The sequence below is a fragment of the Dendropsophus ebraccatus genome, chromosome 2 (assembly GCF_027789765.1).
Source record: "Dendropsophus ebraccatus isolate aDenEbr1 chromosome 2, aDenEbr1.pat, whole genome shotgun sequence".
In the NCBI taxonomy this organism is placed as follows: domain Eukaryota; kingdom Metazoa; phylum Chordata; class Amphibia; order Anura; family Hylidae; genus Dendropsophus; species Dendropsophus ebraccatus.
In genome coordinates, this window is record NC_091455.1 from 118,846,834 (window position 1) to 118,868,122 (window position 21,289).

Genomic DNA, 21,289 nt, shown 5'->3' on the forward strand with positions numbered 1-21,289 from the left:
TGCAGAGGGGCAGTACCCTCCTGTTCAGACTTGCCAGAAAATCTGGTGTCTTTTCGAGGGGGGTATGGCGGTATTGGTCTGGTATAGCGGTGTTTTCCAGTCACAGTATGGCGGTATTGGTCAGGTCTGGTATGACAGTGTTATCCAGTCACAGTATGGCGGTATTGGTCAGGTCTGGTGTGGCAGTATTATCCAGTCACAGTATGGCGGTATTGGTCAGGTCTGGTGTGGCAGTGTTATCCAGTCACAGTATGGCGGTATTGGTCAGGTCTGGTGTGGCTGTGTTATCCAGTCACAGTATGGCGGTATTGGTCAGGTCTGGTGTGGCTGTGTTATCCAGTCACAGTATGGCGGTATTGGTCAGGTCTGGTATGGCAGTGTTATTCAGTAAAGTGTGTCGGTATTGGTCATGTCTGGTATCGCGGTGTTATCCAGTCACAGTACGGCGGTATTGGTCAGGTCTGGTGTGGCGGTGTTCTCCAGTCACAGTATGGCGGTATTGGTCAGGTCTGGTATAGCGGTGTTATCCAGCACAGTATGGCGGTATTGGTCAGGCCTGGTGTGGCAGTGTTACCCAGTCACAGTATGGCGGTATTGGTCAGGCCTGGTATAGTGGTGTTATCCAGCACAGTATGGCGGTATTGGTCAGGTCTGGTGTGGCAGTGTTACCCAGTCACAGTATGGCGGTATTGGTCAGGTCTGGTATGGCAGTGTTATCCAGTCCCAGTATGGCGGTATTGGTCAGGTCTGGTGTGGCGGTGTTACCCAGTCACAGTTTGGTATACCTGTCATGTAGTGCCCTGTATATACATGTACTGTATAGATGGAGTAGGGGGTCCTGTATACATGTACAGTATTGATGGAGTAGGAGGTCCTGTATATACATGTACTGTATAGATGGAGTAGGGGGTCCTGTATACATGTACAGTATAGATGGAGTAGGGGGCCCTGTATATATATGTACTGTATACATGGAGTAGGGGGTCCTGTATATACATGTACTGTATACATGGAGTAGGGGGTCCTGTATATATATATATATATATATATATATATATATGTACTGTATAGATGGAGTAGGGGGCCCTGTATATACATGTACTGTATAGTTGGCGTAGGGGGTCCTGTATATACATGTACTGTATAGATGGAGTAGGGGGTCCTGTATATACATGTACTGTATAGATGGAGTAGGGGGTCCTGTATATACATGTACTGTATAGATGGAGTAGGGGGTCCTGTATATACATGTACTGTATAGATGGAGTAGGGGGTCCTGTATATACATGTATTGTATGGATGGAGTAGGGGGTCCTGTATATACATGTACTGTATAGATGGAGTAGGGGGTCCTGTATATACATGTACTGTATAGATGGAGTAGGGGGCCCTGTATATACATGTACTGTATGGATGGAGTAGGGGGTCCTGTATATACATGTACTGTATAGATGGAGTAGGGGGCCCTGTATATATATGTACAGTATAGATGGAGTAGGGGGTCCTGTATATACATGTAATGTATAGTTGGAGTAGGGGGCCCTGTATATACATGTACTGTATAGATGGAGTAGGGGGCCCTGTATATACATGTAATGTATAGTTGGAGTAGGGGGTCCTGTATATACATGTACTGTATAGTTGGAGTAGGGGGTCCTGTATATACATGTACTGTATAGATGTAGTAGGGGGTCCTGTATATACATGTACCGTATAGATGGAGTAGGGGGCCCTGTATACATGTACTGTATAGATGGAGTAGGGGGTCCTGTATATACATGTACTGTATAGATGGAGTAGGGGGCCCTGTATATATGTACTGTATAAATGGAGTAGGGGGTCCTGTATACCTGTACTGTATAGATGGAGTAGGGGGTCCTGTATATACATGTACTGTATAGATGGAGTAGGGGGTCCTGTATATACATGTACTGTATAGAGGGAGTAGGGGGTCCTGTATATACATGTACTGTATAGATGGAGTAGGGGTCCTGTATATACATATACTGTATAGATGGAGTAGGGGGTCCTGTATATACATGTACTGTATAGATGGAGTAGGGGGTCCTGTATATACATGTACTGTATAGATGGAGTAGGGGGCCCTGTATATACATGTACTGTATAGATGGAGTAGGGGGCCCTGTATATACATGTACTGTATAGATGGAGTAGGGGGTCCTGTATATATATATATATATATATATATGTACTGTATAGATGGAGTAGGGGGCCCTGTATATACATGTACTGTATAGTTGGCGTAGGGGGTCCTGTATATACATGTACTGTATAGATGGAGTAGGGGGTCCTGTATATACATGTACTGTATAGATGGAGTAGGGGGTCCTGTATATACATGTACTGTATAGATGGAGTAGGGGGTCCTGTATATACATGTACTGTATAGATGGAGTAGGGGGTCCTGTATATACATGTACTGTATGGATGGAGTAGGGGGTCCTGTATATACATGTACTGTATAGATGGAGTAGGGGGTCCTGTATATACATGTACTGTATAGATGGAGTAGGGGGCCCTGTATATACATGTACAGTATAGATGGAGTAGGGGGTCCTGTATATACATGTAATGTATAGTTGGAGTAGGGGGCCCTGTATATACATGTACTGTATAGATGGAGTAGGGGGCCCTGTATATACATGTAATGTATAGTTGGAGTAGGGGGTCCTGTATATACATGTACTGTATAGTTGGAGTAGGGGGTCCTGTATATACATGTACTGTATAGATGTAGTAGGGGGTCCTGTATATACATGTACCGTATAGATGGAGTAGGGGGCCCTGTATACATGTACTGTATAGATGGAGTAGGGGGTCCTGTATATACATGTACTGTATAGATGGAGTAGGGGGCCCTGTATATATGTACTGTATAGATGGAGTAGGGGGTCCTGTATACCTGTACTGTATAGATGGAGTAGGGGGTCCTGTATATACATGTACTGTATAGATGGAGTAGGGGGTCCTGTATATACATGTACTGTATAGAGGGAGTAGGGGGTCCTGTATATACATGTACTGTATAGATGGAGTAGGGGTCCTGTATATAAATATACTGTATAGATGGAGTAGGGGGTCCTGTATATACATGTACTGTATAGATGGAGTAGGGGGTCCTGTATATACATGTACTGTATAGATGGAGTAGGGGGCCCTGTATATACATGTACTGTATAGATGGAGTAGGGGGCCCTGTATATACATGTACTGTATAGATGGAGTAGGGGGTCCTCTATATACATGTACTGTATAGATGGAGTAGGGGGTCCTGTATATACATGTACTGTATAGATGGAGTAGGGGGCCCTGTATATACATGTCCTGTATAGATGGAGTAGGGGGTCCTGTATATACATGTACTGTACAGATGCAGTAGGGGGTCCTGTGTATACATGTACTGTATAGATGGAGTAGGGGGCCCTGTATATACATGTACTGTATAGATGCAGTAGGGGGTCCTGTGTATACATGTACTCAGGCTCGGACTGGGCCACCGGGGAGCCGGGGGATTCCCCGGTGGGCCCCACCTCCTCCCCCCTCCTTTCTCCTTGCTGGGCCCTGTCCCTGAGCCAGAGAGGGGCCTACCATTTGATAGGGAGCGCAAGGGGGGCCCTGCTTGTTCCCACACTGCTGAAAAGAACAGGCGGCATCAGGGCCCGTTCTTAAGGTAAACTAATCATGGGCCCTCCCTCCCCCTGCACTCAGTGTGTCCCCGCTCCCAGCCTCGGCCCTGCTCTCTTCCTACCTGTCATGAGGAAGATGCAGAGAGCAGCAGCAGCAGGGCCCTCCATCCCCCTCCCCTCTGCAGTCACGTGACTCTCCTGTTGCTATGTGTGCAGTCGGTGCACAGGAGATGGGGAGAGGCTGCCGGCTGCCGGGCCTGGCTGGGAGAAGAGAAGGGAAAGATGGAGACTCCATGGAGCTTCCTGCCCTGCTGAACATGTGAGTTTGTTAACTGTATATTTGTCTGTCTTTGTAATCTGTGTGTGTTTGTACATCTGTGTCATGTGTTTATGCATGTGTGTGTGTGTGTGTGTGTGTGTGTGCATCTATCATGTATATAGTGTATATTATGTAATGTAGTACTATAGATATTTTACTGTATATATATAATCTGCATGCTTTTGTATCTGTGTATATATGTTTGTGTGTCTGTCATGTGTCTGTGTGTGTGTGTGTTAGTATGCTTAGATGTAGGTATATATGTAAGGTGTGTTGTGCATATTTGTGTATGTCTGCAGTATGTCATTTTGTGTGCATATTTGTGTATGTCTGCAGTATGTCATTTTGTGTGTATATATTTGTATGCGATGATAAAAAGTTTGCACCCTGGGGGTCCAGTTGTGCAGGTGATCCCTGAGGCTTAGGGGCTGATCGGCTGATTCAGTATTATAGGAGTGATGGTAGGATGATAGGAGTAGTAGTAGACATAACAGTAAGACTTTCATCAATGGATGAGGCGTTTTGAGGGGAACCCTCTTTGTCAGATCTATTGAGGGTTTTCTACAAAAAATGTCATCCATTGATTAAAGTCTTACTGTTACTTCTACTACAACTCCTATCATCTTTGATGTGAGAATCCTGAATCAGCTGATCAGCGCCTAAGCCTCACGGATCTCCTGCACAACTGGGACCACCAGAGTGCAAACTTCTTCTAAATTATTGTACCGACTCAAAAAATAAATATATAAGCAGCAGCATCAGACACAGTTAGTATAATGCCCCCTCATCTGACTGCACCCCCTCCAGACACAGGTAGTATAATGCCCCCCTCATCTGACTGCACCCCCTCCAGACACAGGTAGTATAATGCCCCCCTCATCTGACTGCACCCCCTCCAGACACAGGTAGTATAATGCCCCCTCATCTGACTGCACCCCCTCCAGACACAGGTAGTATAATGCCCCCTCATCTGACTGCCCCCCTCCAGACACAGGTAGTATAATGCCCCCCTCATCTGACTGCACCCCCTCCAGACACAGGTAGTATAATGCCCCCTCATCTGACTGCCCCCCCTCCAGACACAGGTAGTATAATGCCCCCTCATCTGACTGCCCCCCCCCCAGACACAGGTAGTATAATGCCCCCTCATCTGACTGCACCCCCTCCAGACACAGGTAGTATAATGCCCCCTCATCTGACTGCCCCCCTCCAGACACAGGTAGTATAATGCCCCCCTCATCTGACTGCACCCCCTCCAGACACAGGTAGTATAATGCCCCCTCATCTGACTGCCCCCCCCTCCAGACACAGGTAGTATAATGCCCCCTCATCTGACTGCACCCCTCCAGACACAGGTAGTATAATGCCCCCCTCATCTGACTGCACCCCTCCAGACACAGGTAGTATAATGCCCCCTCATCTGACTGCACCCCCTCCAGACACAGGTAGTATAATGCCCCCCCTCATCTGACTGCCCCCCCTCCAGACACAGGTAGTATAATGCCCCCCTCATCTGACTGCACCCCTCCAGACACAGGTAGTATAATGCCCCCTCATCTGACTGCCCCCCCTCCAGACACAGGTAGTATAATGCCCCCCTCATCTGACTGCCCCCCCTCCAGACACAGGTAGTATAATGCCCCCTCATCTGACTGCCCCCCCTCCAGACACAGGTAGTATAATGCCCCCCTCATCTGACTGCCCCCCCTCCAGACACAGGTACTATAATGCCCCCTCATCTGACTGCACCCCCTCCAGACACAGGTAGTATAATGCCCCCCTCATCTGACTGCACCCCCTCCAGACACAGGTAGTATAATGCCCCCCTCATCTGACTGCCTCCCCTCGAGACACAGGTAGTATAATGCCCCCCTCATCTGACTGCACCCCCTCCAGACACAGGTACTATAATGCCCCCTCATCTGACTGCACCCCCTCCAGACACAGGTAGTATAATGCCCCCCCTCATCTGACTGCCCCCCCTCCAGACACAGGTAGTATAATGCCCCCCTCATCTGACTGCCCCCCCTCCAGACACAGGTACTATAATGCCCCCTCATCTGACTGCACCCCCTCCAGACACAGGTAGTATAATGCCCCCCCTCATCTGACTGCCCCCCCTCCAGACACAGGTAGTATAATGCCCCCCTCATCTGACTGCCCCCCCTCCAGACACAGGTAGTATAATGCCCCCCTCATCTGACTGCACCCCCTCCAGACACAGGTAGTATAATGCCCCCTCATCTGACTGCCCCCCCTCCAGACACAGGTAGTATAATGCCCCCCCTCATAATATAGTGCTCCGGCTGCACGCTCCATTGTGTGCATCTGGGAATTCAGATGCGGGTGCACACGGGTGTGCCTGAATTACAATTCAACAGAGATCCGGCTGGGATATTCTGGTAAAAGAGGTATTCTGGTGAAAATTTTTTTTTCAAATTAACTGGTGTGAGGAAGTTATAGGAATTCGTAAATTACTTCTAATTAAAAATCTACAGTCTTCCAATACTTATCAGCTGCTGTATGTTTTGCAGGAAGTGGTGTATTCTCTCCAGTCTGACACAGTGCTCTCTGCTGCCACCTCTGTCCATGTCAGGAACTGTCCAGAGCAGGAGAGGTTTTCTATGGGGATTTGCTGCTGCTCTGGACAGTTCCTGACATGGACAGAGGTGGCAGCAGAGAGCACTGTGTCAGACTGGAGAGAATACACCACTTCCTGCAGGACATACAGCAGCTGATAAGTACTGGAAGACAAAGTAATTTACTGATCTGTAACTTCTGACAGATTTGAAAAAAATTATTATTTACCTGAGTACCCCTTTAACGCTTTAATGACCACTGATATGCCTTTCATGAAGGTCCTTAAAAGTCTTATTCTAGCCCAACACCTTGTGGTGAGGCTAGAATAAACCATTATTGGTCTCCTCTGCTGGAGATTGTAATATAAGAATAGACTAGATGGACATTTTCTCCTTCATCGTTTATGTTTCTAAGTCTGTGTTCACACATGACATTTTTCATGTGTTTTTGCAGCAATATTAAAGAGAACCTGTCACCTCCCGTGCCGGGTCAGAGCCCGGCCGACCCCCGCTAGAGCCCCTTAAAGTCACCTCATTCCCGAAGTCCCGCTTCTTCAGCCGGTGCGGGGACGGAGATATCACTGTGGAAAGCCCGGAGCGCGCGCTGCTGAGATGAGAATGACGGCTCCATTCATTCTCTATGAGCGTCGGACTCATCTCAGCCACGCTCACCAGGCTTCCCACGGTGATATCTCCGTCCCCGCACCGGCTGAAGAAGCGGGACTTCGGGATTGAGGTGACTTTAAGGGGCTCTAGCGGGGGTCGGCCGGGCTCTGACCCGGCACGGGAGGTGACAGGTTCTCTTTAAGTTTCTACCTAAATGGTGCAGTTTTACAACAACTGCATGAATCAGTAACAACTGTATAAGTGACTGGCAGTGCACTAGTATTGCTGCTCACATACACAGCTCTATGCAAAGTCGCTGTACTAACGTGAAAGGTTTGGCGCTGATTATGTCTTTATATGTTGGGTGGGCCCCAAGAATCAATTTCCCTGGTGGGCCAAGGTACCCCAGTCCGACACTGCATGTACTGTATAGATGGAGTAGGGGGTCCTGTATACATGTACTGTATAGATGGAGTAGGGGGTCTACCAGTTATTACTGTGGATGTTGTGAGGCAGCTTCCCTAGCAACCATTGCTCCCTATGAAAATGAAAGCAGTAATCCTATTGGTTGCTAAGGCTCCAACTGCCGTGCCTGCTGCAGCTAATTATATCACCTGTGTTTGCAGTGAGGAGATTTTCCCATTCATCTCTATGAGGCGCCTCTCTTTCCCCTCCCCCTCCCCTCCTGTACATCTGGCGGGAACGGGACCTTCGCAATAACCTTCCCGGGCACCCAATGTATCTGTGTGCCAAATTTGGAGTCAAACGGTTCAGGCGTTTGGAAGTCTATAGAGGACAGACAGACAGACAGACAGACTTTGATTTTTATGATATAGATATATATAATATATATATATATATATATATATATATATATATATCTATATATATATATACATATACTTGGTTGGTTTACCGCACTGAGATCTTTCTCCCCCTCTGGCCTTAGTGTTATCTGTGTCATTCCCCATGGAAATTTTGAGTTTTTAATATTATGTATATGATGTATATGGTAATAAAGGATTTGTTATACTTCTAGATTATTTGTGCAATTTCTTTGGTTGTATGTATATCTATAGAAATATCTGGACTAAACAAAAACAATATTACTTTTCCTGCATGGTGAACGCTATAAAAAGAATATATCCGTGCAATATATTCACTATTGGTATATATGTGCTGTATATTGCAGTATTTCAGTAATACAATTTAAAAAGTGACCTCATCTATTCTATAGAGTCATTACATACAGAGTGAACTTTTTCAAGAGTTTATTTCTGTTAAAGTTGATGATTATGGATTATATCCAAGAAAAACCCAAAAGTCAGTATTTCAGAAAACTTGAATAATTAACCCAAAACACCTGCAGTGGCTCCCTAAGTGTTATAAAAGGTCCCTTAGTCTGGTTCAGTATGCAACACACTCATGGGGAAGATTGCTGAAAAAGGTGCACAAGCAACCAGGAGAACTGCAGTCTTAACAAAATTGTAAAGAAAATGCCATTCAAAAATTTGGGGGAGATTCACAAAGAGTGGACTGCTGCTGGAGTCAGTGCTTCAAAAGCCACCACATACAGTTGTCTGCAGGACATGGGCGACAAGTGTTGCATCCCATGTGTCAAGCCACTCCTGACCAATAAACAACGCCAGAAGCGTCTTATCTGGGCCAAGGAAAAGAAGAACTGGACTGTTGATCAGTGGTCCAAGGTGCTGATTTCTGATGAGTGTAAATTTAGCATTTCATTTGGAAATCAAGGTCCCAGAGTCTGGAGGGAGAGTGGAGAGGCACAATCCAAGCTGCTTGAGATCTAGTGTGAAGTTTCCTCAATCACTGATGGTTTGGGGAGCCATGTCATCTGCTGGTGTAGCTTCACTGTGTTTCATCAACACAAAAGTCATCGCTGCCGTCTACCAGCTAATTTTAGAGCACTTCATGCTTCCCTGTGCTGAAAATATTTTTGGAGATGGAATTTTCATCTTCCAGCAGGATCTGGCACCTGTCCACACTGCCAAAACTACCAATACCTGGTTTACTAACCACAGCATCACTGCGCTTGATTGGCCAGCAAACTCGCCAGACCTTAACCCCATAGAGAATTTATGGGGTATTGTCAAGAGGAAGATGAAAGACACCAGACCCAACAATGCAGACGAGCTGAAGGCCGCTATCAAAGCAACCTGGGCTTCAATAACACCTCTGCAGTGCCATCAGCTGATCGCCTCCATGCCACGCCGCATTGATGCCGTCATTCATGCAAAAGGTGCCCCCCGACCAAGTATTGAGGGCATTTACTGTACAGACTTTTCATATGGTCGATATTTCTGTATTAAAAACATTTTTTTTTTTCAGTTGGTTTTATAGAATATTCTAATTTTCTGAAATACTGACTTTTGGGTTTTTCTTGGCTGTAATCCATAATCATTAACTTTAACAGAAATAAACGCTTGAAAAAGTTAACTCTGTATGTAATGACTCTAAAGAATATATGAGGTAACTTTTTGAATAAAATTACTGGAAAAAAAATAACTTTTTGTTGATATTCTAATTTATTGCAAACCATTTCCATATGCACTCCAGTTGTCTTATACAGTACAGGATGGGAGATGGTGGTGCACTGACTGTACTACTACTGTACTGTACATGCACTCCAGCAGTCTTATACAGTACAGGATAGGAGATGGTGGTGGTGCACTGCCTGTACTACTACTGTACTGTATATACACTCCAGCAATCTTGTGCAGTACAGGATGGGAGATGGTGGTGCACTGACTGTACTACTACTGTACAGTATATGCACTCCAGCAGTCTTATACAGTACATGATGGGAGATGGTGGTGCACTGACTGTACTACTACTTTACTATACATGCACTCCAGCAGTCTTATACAGTACAGGATGGGAGATGGTGGTGCACTGACTGTACTACTACTACTGTACTATACATGCACTCCAGCAGTCTTATACAGTACATGATGGGAGATGGTGGTGCACTGACTGTACTACTACTGTACTATACATGCACTCCAGCAGTCTTATACAGTACAGGATAGGAGATGGTGGTGGTGCACTGCCTGTACTACTACTGTACTGTATATACACTCCAGCAATCTTGTGCAGTACAGGATGGGAGATGGTGGTGCACTGACTGTACTACTACTGTACAGTATATGCACTCCAGCAGTCTTATACAGTACATGATGGGAGATGGTGGTGCACTGACTGTACTACTACTTTACTATACATGCACTCCAGCAGTCTTATACAGTACAGGATGGGAGATGGTGGTGCACTGACTGTACTACTACTACTGTACTATACATGCACTCCAGCAGTCTTATACAGTACATGATGGGAGATGGTGGTGCACTGACTGTACTACTACTGTACTGTACATGCACTCCAGCAGTCTTATACAGTACAGGATAGGAGATGGTGGTGGTGCACTGCCTGTACTACTGTACTGTATATACACTCCAGCAATCTTGTGCAGTACAGGATGGGAGATGGTGGTGCACTGACTGTACTACTACTGTACAGTATATGCACTCCAGCAGTCTTATACAGTACATGATGGGAGATGGTGGTGCACTGACTGTACTACTACTTTACTATACATGCACTCCAGCAGTCTTATACAGTACAGGATGGGAGATGGTGGTGCACTGACTGTACTACTACTGTACTATACATGCACTCCAGCAGTCTTATACAGTACATGATGGGAGATGGTGGTGCACTGACTGTACTACTACTGTACTATACATGCACTCCAGCAGTCTTATACAGTACAGGATGGGAGATGGTGGTGCACTGACTGTACTACTACTACTGTACTATACATGCACTCCAGCAGTCTTATACAGTACAGGATGGGAGATGGTGGTGCACTGACTGTACTACTACTGTACTATAAATGCACTCCAGCAGTCTTATACAGTACATGATGGGAGATGGTGGTGCACTGACTGTACTACTACTGTACTATACATGCACTCCAGCAGTCTTATACAGTACAGGATGGGAGATGGTGGTGCACTGACTGTACTACTACTACTGTACTATACATGCACTCCAGCAGTCTTATACAGTACATGATGGGAGATGGCGGTGCACTGACTGTACTACTACTGTACTATACATGCACTCCAGCAGTCTTATACAGTACAGGATGGGAGATGGTGGTGCACTGACTGTACTACTACTACTGTACTATACATGCACTCCAGCAGTCTTATACAGTACAGGATGGGAGATGGTGGTGCACTGACTGTACTACTACTGTACTATAAATGCACTCCAGCAGTCTTATACAGTACATGATGGGAGATGGTGGTGCACTGACTGTACTACTACTGTACTATACATGCACTCCAGCAGTCTTATACAGTACAGGATGGGAGACGGTGGTGCACTGACTGTACTACTACTACTGTACTATACATGCACTCCAGCAGTCTTATACAGTGCTGTACTGTAAGTGAAGCCTCTCTAGTGCTAAAGTCACCAGGTACAATCCACCATCCACGCTCGCAAAAACGTTCAGATAGGGCCCGTTCACACTGAGTAAACACGGCGTAATTACGTTACTTCGAGTGGAGAGCGGCGGCAGCGGACGAGCGTGCACCCTCTCATTCACTTACAGCAGAACACTGAGCACGGCAGGATTCCACGGCGGAGAGGTTCGCCGCAGAAACACGCCCTGTTTACTCAGTGTGAACAGGGCCATACTGAGCAAAGTTTGAATTCTGAACGTTACTTCCAGGTAAATGTTCAAATACCACAGTATTACTGTACTTCAAGACTGGGGGCCGAAAAGTGTTTGAGAACCAAGCAAGAGTCTGAGAACCAAAGCAAACTTTCCCTGAAAATACTGTGAGTTCCGAGCAGTTTGAGAAGCGAGGTGCCACTGCACTGTATGTAATGTAAGCACGCCTCTATTGGCATTGTTGTCAGTCTGTAGTGCATCCTCCTGCCTAGGTAACCTACTGGACTTTATGCTGTTGTGCTGTGGGAACCAGTGAAGTTCCTGTTATGTCTGGACAACTTGTCAGAAGTTTTAACAGAAGTGCTTTAAAGCTCCTTAATAAATGTGCTTAAAATGGCCCCTTAGAACTTATTATTCCATCCATGAGGCGTGTGACAGATCTTCTTCTCTGGAAGTCAGTATGGGCGCTGTGCACAAGTAGTCCTGCTTCTCAGCCTCTGCATGTTGCTAGAGGATGGCTTGTGGCTGCAGGCTGGGCCACCACATTGGGTGATGGAACATGGCGGACGGGATGTCTCCATATGTGTATTTGGAGCTAATACCAGGAGTGGGCCCACACCACACAGCAAGGGGCACATCTCAGCATTCTACATTATTTCTATGCTGGAGACACTCGTGTATGTGGTATAGTTCCTATGAGTGCCCGCAGTGTGGTGTGGGACAATGCGGAAGGATCTCCTCACACTGTACACACGGGACACTAGCACAATGGCCCTACTAATAGTCTCCCTGGCTGAGGCGGGGTGGGCGGGGCTGCCGGGTGACGAGCCCGGTCACATGACGTCACGGGGCCGGCAATAGTCAGTCTAGTTTAGTTGCTATTTCCGGGGTTGGTGTCAGATCGGTAGTGACGGATTGGTAGACGCCACAACACGGTGATCGCTCTAAGCCACACAGACACCGCACAAGATGAATAGGATCTTCGGAAAGTCGAAGCCGAAAGCTCCTCCGCCTAACCTGACCGACTGTATAGGGAGCGTAAGTGACGGCCTGAGCAGACACAATGGAGGGAGGGAGACGGCCTCATCACAGAGCCGTGGGACTGACGATGGGACAGTGCTGCTAGAGGATTATAGGGACTCCCCCCGTAATGTCCACCACTACAGTACCACCATGGTGCCCGGGGGATGCCGCCAGGGGTGGGCACCCTGTCACGGGTTATTAGTCACATGATCACTTCCTGATTGTCCGGCTCTGCAGGTGAGCGGGCCTGTGTATACACGCTGTGACGTCACCGGGCTGTCACCTGACCCGTCACCCACTGGTGAATCACTGTGGGATTGGCCTAGTATAAATAGTAAGCTTTATTACATGGACATTGGTCTGTGGGCCTGGGTGACCCCCTGGACCCCTGTGACACTGCCTCATGAATGGATCTGGCAATAGAATGCTGTAAGACTGTAATAGAAGTCTGTGTGTGATGTCAGAGGGGGTTGTCAGTATACAGGGCCCTTCCCTTATAATCATGGCTGCTTCCTTCACCTTATGGTTATACCGTCTGGAGCATATACATCCAGGCTGTCAAAATGGCCTCCCCACATATAGGGGAATCACCTGACAAATGTATATGATTCTATACAAATGACATTACCTATGCTGACTATATTAGGCCATTCAAGTGGCTAGGGCCCATATCCCCCTGTATTGGTGTATGTTGGCATACCTATGTAATAGGTTGTTGACCTGTACGTGCCACAGATAGCACAGTAATAATGTCCCCCCTCCCTATGTCAGTTGTGTGAACTATCTGCTCCAATGATGCAGTCCGGTGGGTAGAGCGAGGGGTATCACAACACTCAGGAAAATGTGGAGCATCGACAAAAGGTGCCACATCAATTGTTTGCATCATTTCCCATGGTTTGAGCATTTATTTATGGGATTAATGCTTTGTATTGTGGGACATACCATGAATTGCAGAGAGTATTGTAAAGCTTGTCGCATTTAGGCCTCATTCACACTACCCTGGTTTTGTCCACAAGTTGGGACAGGACTACGGGTCCATTAGTTTGAATCCCCCTGTTCACACGTCCATGATCTGCCAAAAAGAACAGGCAGTTCCTAGTACTGACCCGCAACTGCAGCACGGATGACTGTTCTTCCATGACCAGGTCTGTGTATTGCAGACAGCTACGGATGTGTGAATGAGGCCTAAGGCTGGGCTCACACACAGTATATCGGCCAGTATTTGTTGCCAAAATCAGAAGATGGACCAACATAGAGTAACTACTATGGAAAGATTTGCACTTTTATTTGTGTTTTGGATCCGCTAAAAATACTGACCAATATACAAAGTGTTAGACCAGCTTAGGAGGGAGTCCAGCTTTACTTCCATAAACTTTGTTGGGATCAGGAGGATTTGTGTCAATGGATGTTGCTTTATTCTGTCACACATATAGAAGATGTTGCCGGTCCCATGGCCTCTTTGGATTCAGGGCTTGTTCATTTCATGTTTTTGCTTTTTGAAATGCATGGCTCTTCGTACCCATAGACTTTGACTGGTAAAATGTAGTTCAAAAGTGCATATATCTGTCCTGCACAGGAAACATATAAGTATATTTTAACATTTAAGTGTAACTATCATTCTTCTCTGGTGGCAGGATACTCCAGTAAAATCCTGCCGCCGGAGACAGAATTTATCTGGTAGCGCCATTTACTGCATTGTACACAACAACGCTGCTGGAAGACTCCCGTCCTTTGGCACGTTCTGGAACAGGGTTTTGAAATCGATGGGAATTGTATAGAAATCCCTTACATTTCCATATGGTTAAACAGAATCGGTCAGCTGCCTTTCATATATCCGTCTGTGCTTCCAGAATGTAGAAAAATGCTTTTATTCATTCAAGAATATCAGAGAGGCTTTCCCAAGCCCCAGACCTACTGAGGGGCCTAACACCTACTCACTCCCCCTCCCATCCCTGTCCTGTTTAGGGCTCAGTTTCCAGCTGTTAGTCAGTGATGGCTAACCTTGACACTCCAGCTGTGGCAAAACTACAATTTTTAGATAATTGATAATACTAAAAAAAAAAGACTAAGGCTGCATTCCCACGTTCCGTGATCCTGACGGATCACGGACGTGGAATGCATGTACCGGAGTCCCCCCGCGCCCGGACAGCATCTGTAATTAGATACTGGGAGCGGAGGAGACTGTATTCATAAGCGCCGCTCTGTAATGAATCAGCCGTGCGATGCTGTTACTACAACGCGGCGCTTATGAATACAGTCTCCCCCGCTCCCAGCATCTAATTACAGATGCTGTCCGGGCGCAGGAGGACTCCGGTACATGCATTCCACGTCCGTGATCCGTCAGGATCACGGAACGTGGGAATGCAGCCCTAGATCCATAGAGTTCAACCTACCATGTTGATGCAGAGGAAGGCAAAACCCCATACAGGGTGGATGCCAAGTGCCCCATACAGGTGAAGAAAATGTAATGTTGATTCCCAATCCGGCAATTAGAATAAGTCCCTGGAACAGTTTTCCATCTTCAGAAATATTGGTATAGGATCTGTTTCAGGAAACGCATCCAGGCCTCTCTTGATTTCTTCAGATTTTTTTTTTTTACTACATGATAGGGAAGAGTTTCAAAGTCTCAACGCTCTTACAGTAAAGAATCCTCATCTGTCATGATGGTGAAACCTTTTCTCTGGACGTAGAGGATGCGCCCTTGTCACTGTTACAGGCCTAGAACGATCTCTGTACTCCAGTCATGTCCCATCTGTAATATCAAGCCTGTATTGTTTCTTCTTAAAGGTTGATTGCAGAGCAGAGTCAATTGATAAGAAGATCGCCCGGCTCGATGCTGAACTCATGAAATATAAAGACCAGATGAAGAAAATGAGGGAAGGACCCTCCAAGGTAGGAACTCTTTAGCCAACGCTAAGATGTGTTTGTATATTCATATGTATTTCATGTTTTGATCCAGAAGAAGGCTAGAGAAAAAGGTGGCAGTGACAGATTCCATTCAGACCCTTCATCTCTCATACACAAAGATTTGTATTTCCGGAAAAGGCAGTTTGATCCATTGAATTTGAATGGCTGCACTCCATTTTACAGTGTACTTTCTGTCCTGCTACTACTCGTCTCGCTGCATAATGTTGCTTTTAGTCTGCAGGCATGTTATTAGCCATACCTGGTGATCCCTAAGTGATCTTAGGTTGTCTGTATGTGTGGAAGTGCATTACATACCATGTTGCTGAGTAAGTGGGTGGATGTTTTCCGTCTCTGGTGTCAGGTATTAGAACACGCATGAGGAACATTGCTTATCTTTTAATGGCGTCATGTGACACATGTCATGTGAATGCAGGGCTGATGTCAGTCACTGGGTGTATCTACAGTCTCAGCTGCATTAAATAAGTAAACCATGTATAACTGGCTTTCAATGTTTTGGTATCCTTTTAGATTTCTGTATTATATAGCATTGATGGAGAGAAGTTTCTGCATTTTTAAAATGAACAGTTGTAATGTTAGTTTGAATGCTGCTTACTGAGTGAAGACATTATTAAACAGAGTATACAGTCCTGTCCAGAACTTTTAATGAACTTTTCCCATAGACCAGGCGAGAGATAAGCGTATCTAGTGTGGCATTTGGTTACCGGTGGCTGCAGAAGTTGGATTCAGCCCTTAGGCCGCTTGGAAGACATAGATACGGCCAAAGGCTGTATCCATGTCTTTCAGGACTCCTTAGGGTCCTATTACATGGAGCGATTTTTAACGACTAACGATAAACGATCACAAACGAGATTGTTTAACGTTAACCTGAAATTGTTCACCATATTACACCGAACAATAATCGTTAGTTATGATCGTTACTATGATCGTTATGGGAATTGTTACTATGATCGTTTACTCCTTCTGATCCCAGCAAAACAATGGGCAATGTGCAATTACACTAAACGATTAGTGAAAAAACGTGGAACTTGAGCGAACAAATGTGGAATTACAGCGAACAATTAACGATAATTTTAGGTTCAGATCTAAATAAACGATCAACAACATACAAACGATTTTTCAATCGTTGCCTGCAATTATTATTATCGTTTAAATACAAACGATTTAATGATTTTTCGCACTATAATCGTCCCATGTAATAGGACCCGTAGTCTTATCCTGCAGCGCAAGATTTGCTCATCTCTAGTCTGCCATATGGGAATGCCCCATTAAAAGTTCTGGACAGGACATACAGTACATTTTTTCTTGATCAGACGTGCCACCTACATTTGGTGATCACGGCACATCAGTCGAATGTGGTTAGATCTGTGGTACATGTAACATTTCTACTGTAGAGGGGAAAAAACTATGTAAAGGCTGGACTAGATAGTCATTTCCCTCAATTTACTGCTTGTAGACTAGAAAAATGGTTTAATCTCTGAATTGGGCTTGACCTACACCGTGGCTTTGGCCACCGCACACATTGAACTGCTAAGATCCAATTGCTGTGCTGTCTACATTGTTGTGCGTCACAGATAATAAAGGTGAGTCTGGCTGCGTTGCTATGTAAAGGGCAGGTTGTGACAGCTGATTCACTTTCGTTAGTTGTGATCCAGACTGAGCAAAGTTCAGCTGAGTGACGTGATTATTGTACAGGACAAGGAGTGAGATGAGGCTATAGCCGATAGCTCAAGATTTTGGGAAATTTTTAAATGTTTTTAGGGGTTAGGATCATGTGGCATGATTTTTTTTTTTTTTTTTTTTTTTTTTTGTATCTATGATGTATAATAAAATATTTTAATACTTGATATTCTTGGTTTTCCAGCCTTGTTTGCTATACATCTTGTTTCTTATTGTTACAGATTTCTAGTCTTAGGGTATAAACACACACACCGTATACGCAGCGTATTTACTGCTGCGATACGCAGCAAATACGCAACAAATACGCAGCAGATTCAATCTAAATAACTGAACACAGCATCAAATTAGCTGTAGATCTGCTGCGTATCTGCTGCGTATACGGTGTGTGTGTTTGTACACTTAAGAGCAAATACTTGCTTTGGTTAAATATAAAAAACAAGCAAACTACTGTATATTATCCTGAAATTCTAAAAATTTCTTTGAATAAGGATACTTGTTAATGGTCAGCCTTTATATCTCCCGCTTGTTAAATAAAGCAAATGTACCACTTCACCACCTAAAATATACTTTTTTACATCAACTGGTTGGCGCCAGCATTTAGATCTTGGTGGTGCAGTCCATTTTTTAAATTGTCACCTGGCTCCCGCCATCTGTGCTGGTTTCATGATATGCAAAAAGGGCCAATGTATGCACTGGAGGCGGGCCCAACGCCCCTAGTACACCAATATCCTCTCCCCTGAGGGACACAGCCAGAATTGTTTCTTAAGGAAGCGCATCACCATCACCCAAGGGATGGGATATTGGTGTACTGGGCCCTATTTGCATGTCAAGAAAGCAGTGCAGATGGTGGGAACTGGGCAGTGCTTTGAAAAATGGACAGCACCAGTCCTGACCAGGTGATATAATTTTTTTTTATTTATTTTTTTAAAAGCAACAATTTAAGTGGCAAATTGATACATTTGCTTTAAATACTTACTTGCTGGTTATCACGACCATGGTGTTAGTTGCAGTTACACGCAGTGCCTGGAATCAGTGGTAAGGCCCCCTTCACACGTCCGGAAAAACCACGGATTTCCGGACGCATAGACTTTCATTGGACACGGACACCCTTCCGGAATTTTCCGGAAGGGTGTCCGTTCCGGAAAATAGGACCGGATTTTTTAGAACCGGTCCTATTTTCGTCCGGAAATCCGGCCCGGACGCCCCCATAGGAGTCTATGGGAGCGCTCGGGCCCCGGACGCTTTCCTGATGCACATCAGGAAAGCGTCCGGAGTTCCACTCACCTTCTGCCTCTGCCCCGGCCTCCTGCTGCCTCTTCCGCATCCTTGTCTGCAGGTACCCAGCAGCAAAAAATTGTTTGCTTCAAAAACAGCTAACAAGTTGGATTTGGTTGAGAGCTGGGAAGAGAAGCACACTGCCCTGCACTCCCCCTGGTTGTGTCTCGGGATCGCAGCAGGTCTCAAGAGTGAGACCTGGTGCAATCGGTAACTTTTGACACGATTTGAAATGTAACTAACGCTTTAAAGGGAACCAATCACACACAAATTGGCCATAAAGATAAGGAAACATGCTGGTACATCAGCCAGCACGCTTCCTAACCATCCCCCTGTCCCCTCCGTCCCATGAACATTCAGCCCGCAAAGTTAGTTTAATAGTGTCCCACGCTGTATGCAAATTACCATCTAAGTAGTCAAGCTGGGCGGGCAGCTGGTCAAGTAGTCACGGTGGGCGGGGGCTTCGTCATGTAGTCACAGGCTCCTGGGCCGCCTCCGGTGCTGTAATCACGCCCCTCCGGGCGTGTTGTAAAGCGGCTCCTGGTGACGTCACTCGGGGGGGCCGGCATTGCACGTCGGCCACGCCGACGTCTTTATTAAGCTGCGCATGCGCAGTACAGTGGGTGAAGCCGCTGCTGTACTACGCCGCGCAAGCGCAGTACAGCAGCGTCTTCTCAGGCTGCACTGCGCATGCGCAGCTTAGTAAAGACGTCGGCGTGGCCGACGTGCAATGCCGGCCCCCCTGAGTGACGTCACCAGGAGTCGCTTTACAACACGCCCAGAGGGGCGTGATTACAGCACCGGAGGCGGCCCAGGAGCCTGTGACTACATGACGAAGCCCCCGCCCACCGTGACTACTTGACCAGCCGCCCGCCCACCTTGACTACTTAGATGGTAATTTGCATACAGCGCGGGACACTATTAAACTAACTTTGCGGGCTGAATGTTCATGGGACGGAGGGGACAGGGGGATGGTTAGGAAGCGTGCTGGCTGATGTACCAGCACGTTTCCTTATCTTTATGGCCAATTTGTGTGTGATTGGTTCCCTTTAAATATTCTACTGTTAATGCTATAGGATTTTGGTCAATATATAGTTTCGGCCAGTATTTTTACCAAAACCCAGAAGTGGAACTGACACAAAAAAACTATAATGGAAAGAGTTTTTTTTGTCTTTAATCCACTGCTTTTTTGGTACAAGTTCTGACCAAAATACTACATTTGACCTTAACCTAATTTTGCAAATACCAGATGACTACATGCAACTGAAATTTTCCATTCATTTTCAGAATATGGTCAAGCAAAAAGCCATGCGAGTTCTGAAACAGAAAAGAATGTAAGTGAAAATATTGGGTTGCATATCTAAAAAGATATACAATTATTGCCATTTTTATATTAGTACGGTATATATGCTCCCTAACCAAAGTACTGCCACCATGTGCAAGGATGACAATATTACATGCTAAGACATATAGATGTGTGGGCCAATGGAGGGGAACTTTACACATACAGACTGTAAAACTAACTTTTTAAGGGGAAAAAACTTGCTAAAAAGTGCCTGTGTCTCAAAGTCTATAGTTAGGGTGGCCTGATATAGTATTGGACCTCCTTAACTGCTCCCAAAGCGGTGAGGTGAACTGCTGATTCAGCCTTACAACGGCCACTGAGGGGACTGTGCAGCCATTTATAGCTGTACAGTTTACTTAAAGCGCAACTATAAAATATTTTGACCATTCAGTTTTAGTTAGCTTAGGTCATGATAAGACTTTTTGCAATATACATTAATAACCTAAAATGAACAGTTTTTTAAATACATAAGGCTGATTATGCCCTTACAGCTCTGTCTGGCTCTGACTTATTTCTGCATTCCTGCTGGACACGCCCCCTCCCTGGAGATCCGTCCTGAGTGTACAGACTCTGACAGGAGGATCAGATAACAGTCCTGACACAGACATAAAAAAAAAACTCCTACCCCCCCCCTCCCCTCACCTCCTAGCAGCACGTTTTCCCCCCTCCCCTCACAGAGGTGACAAAGCAGAGCTGAGGGTGTTGTGTGTGTGAGGAGCAGCGCAGGGGAAGAGCTGGATGGAGAGACAAGTGTATCCAGTGCCACCATCACTCTAATGTGCTGCATGAGGGAGAGTGGGTGAGTCACAGAGGGGAGGACTACAAGTCCCAGCACAACACAGCTGTAGTCCTTCCATAGTACATATAACATTCACCATCAGATGTCTGCAGCAGGTTCCCCCACCTCCATGGCTGACATTATCCTACAGTGTAATGAGAGCAGATGACTGTATCTAATCCCACTGTGTGTGATACCATCGGCTGGGGCTCTGAATCTAATCTTACATTGTGATACTGTATGCTGGGGCTCTATCTGATCCTGCTATGTGTGATACATCTGCTAAGGTGCTGGTCAGTGAATGGAGAGACCCAGCCAGGGAGATGAGGGATAGGCCACGCCCACTTTCTCTCAGCCAGAAGAAAAATTCATTTATTCCTCTGAGCCAAATAACTGGTGATATCTCA

General features: G+C 45.8%; 1 protein-coding gene across 2 annotated transcripts in view; it reads left to right on the plus strand.

Annotated features, from left to right (window-relative positions):
- The first annotated feature begins 3,947 nt into the window (after positions 1–3,947).
- The window catches only part of CHMP5 (charged multivesicular body protein 5), a 31,997-nt gene continuing 14,655 nt past the window's right edge, over positions 3,948–21,289 (plus strand). Inside the window, exons 1-3 of one of the 2 annotated variants that reach the window (XM_069958169.1) lie at positions 3,948–3,966; positions 15,667–15,771; positions 20,047–20,093. In XM_069958169.1, coding sequence (XP_069814270.1) covers positions 15,724–15,771; positions 20,047–20,093 — 95 coding nt within the window. In that variant the 5' untranslated portion in view covers positions 3,948–3,966; positions 15,667–15,723. Of the gene's footprint in view, positions 3,967–12,702; positions 12,895–15,666; positions 15,772–20,046; positions 20,094–21,289 lie in introns of those variants that run through there. The other variant, XM_069958168.1, reaches the window with a different exon arrangement.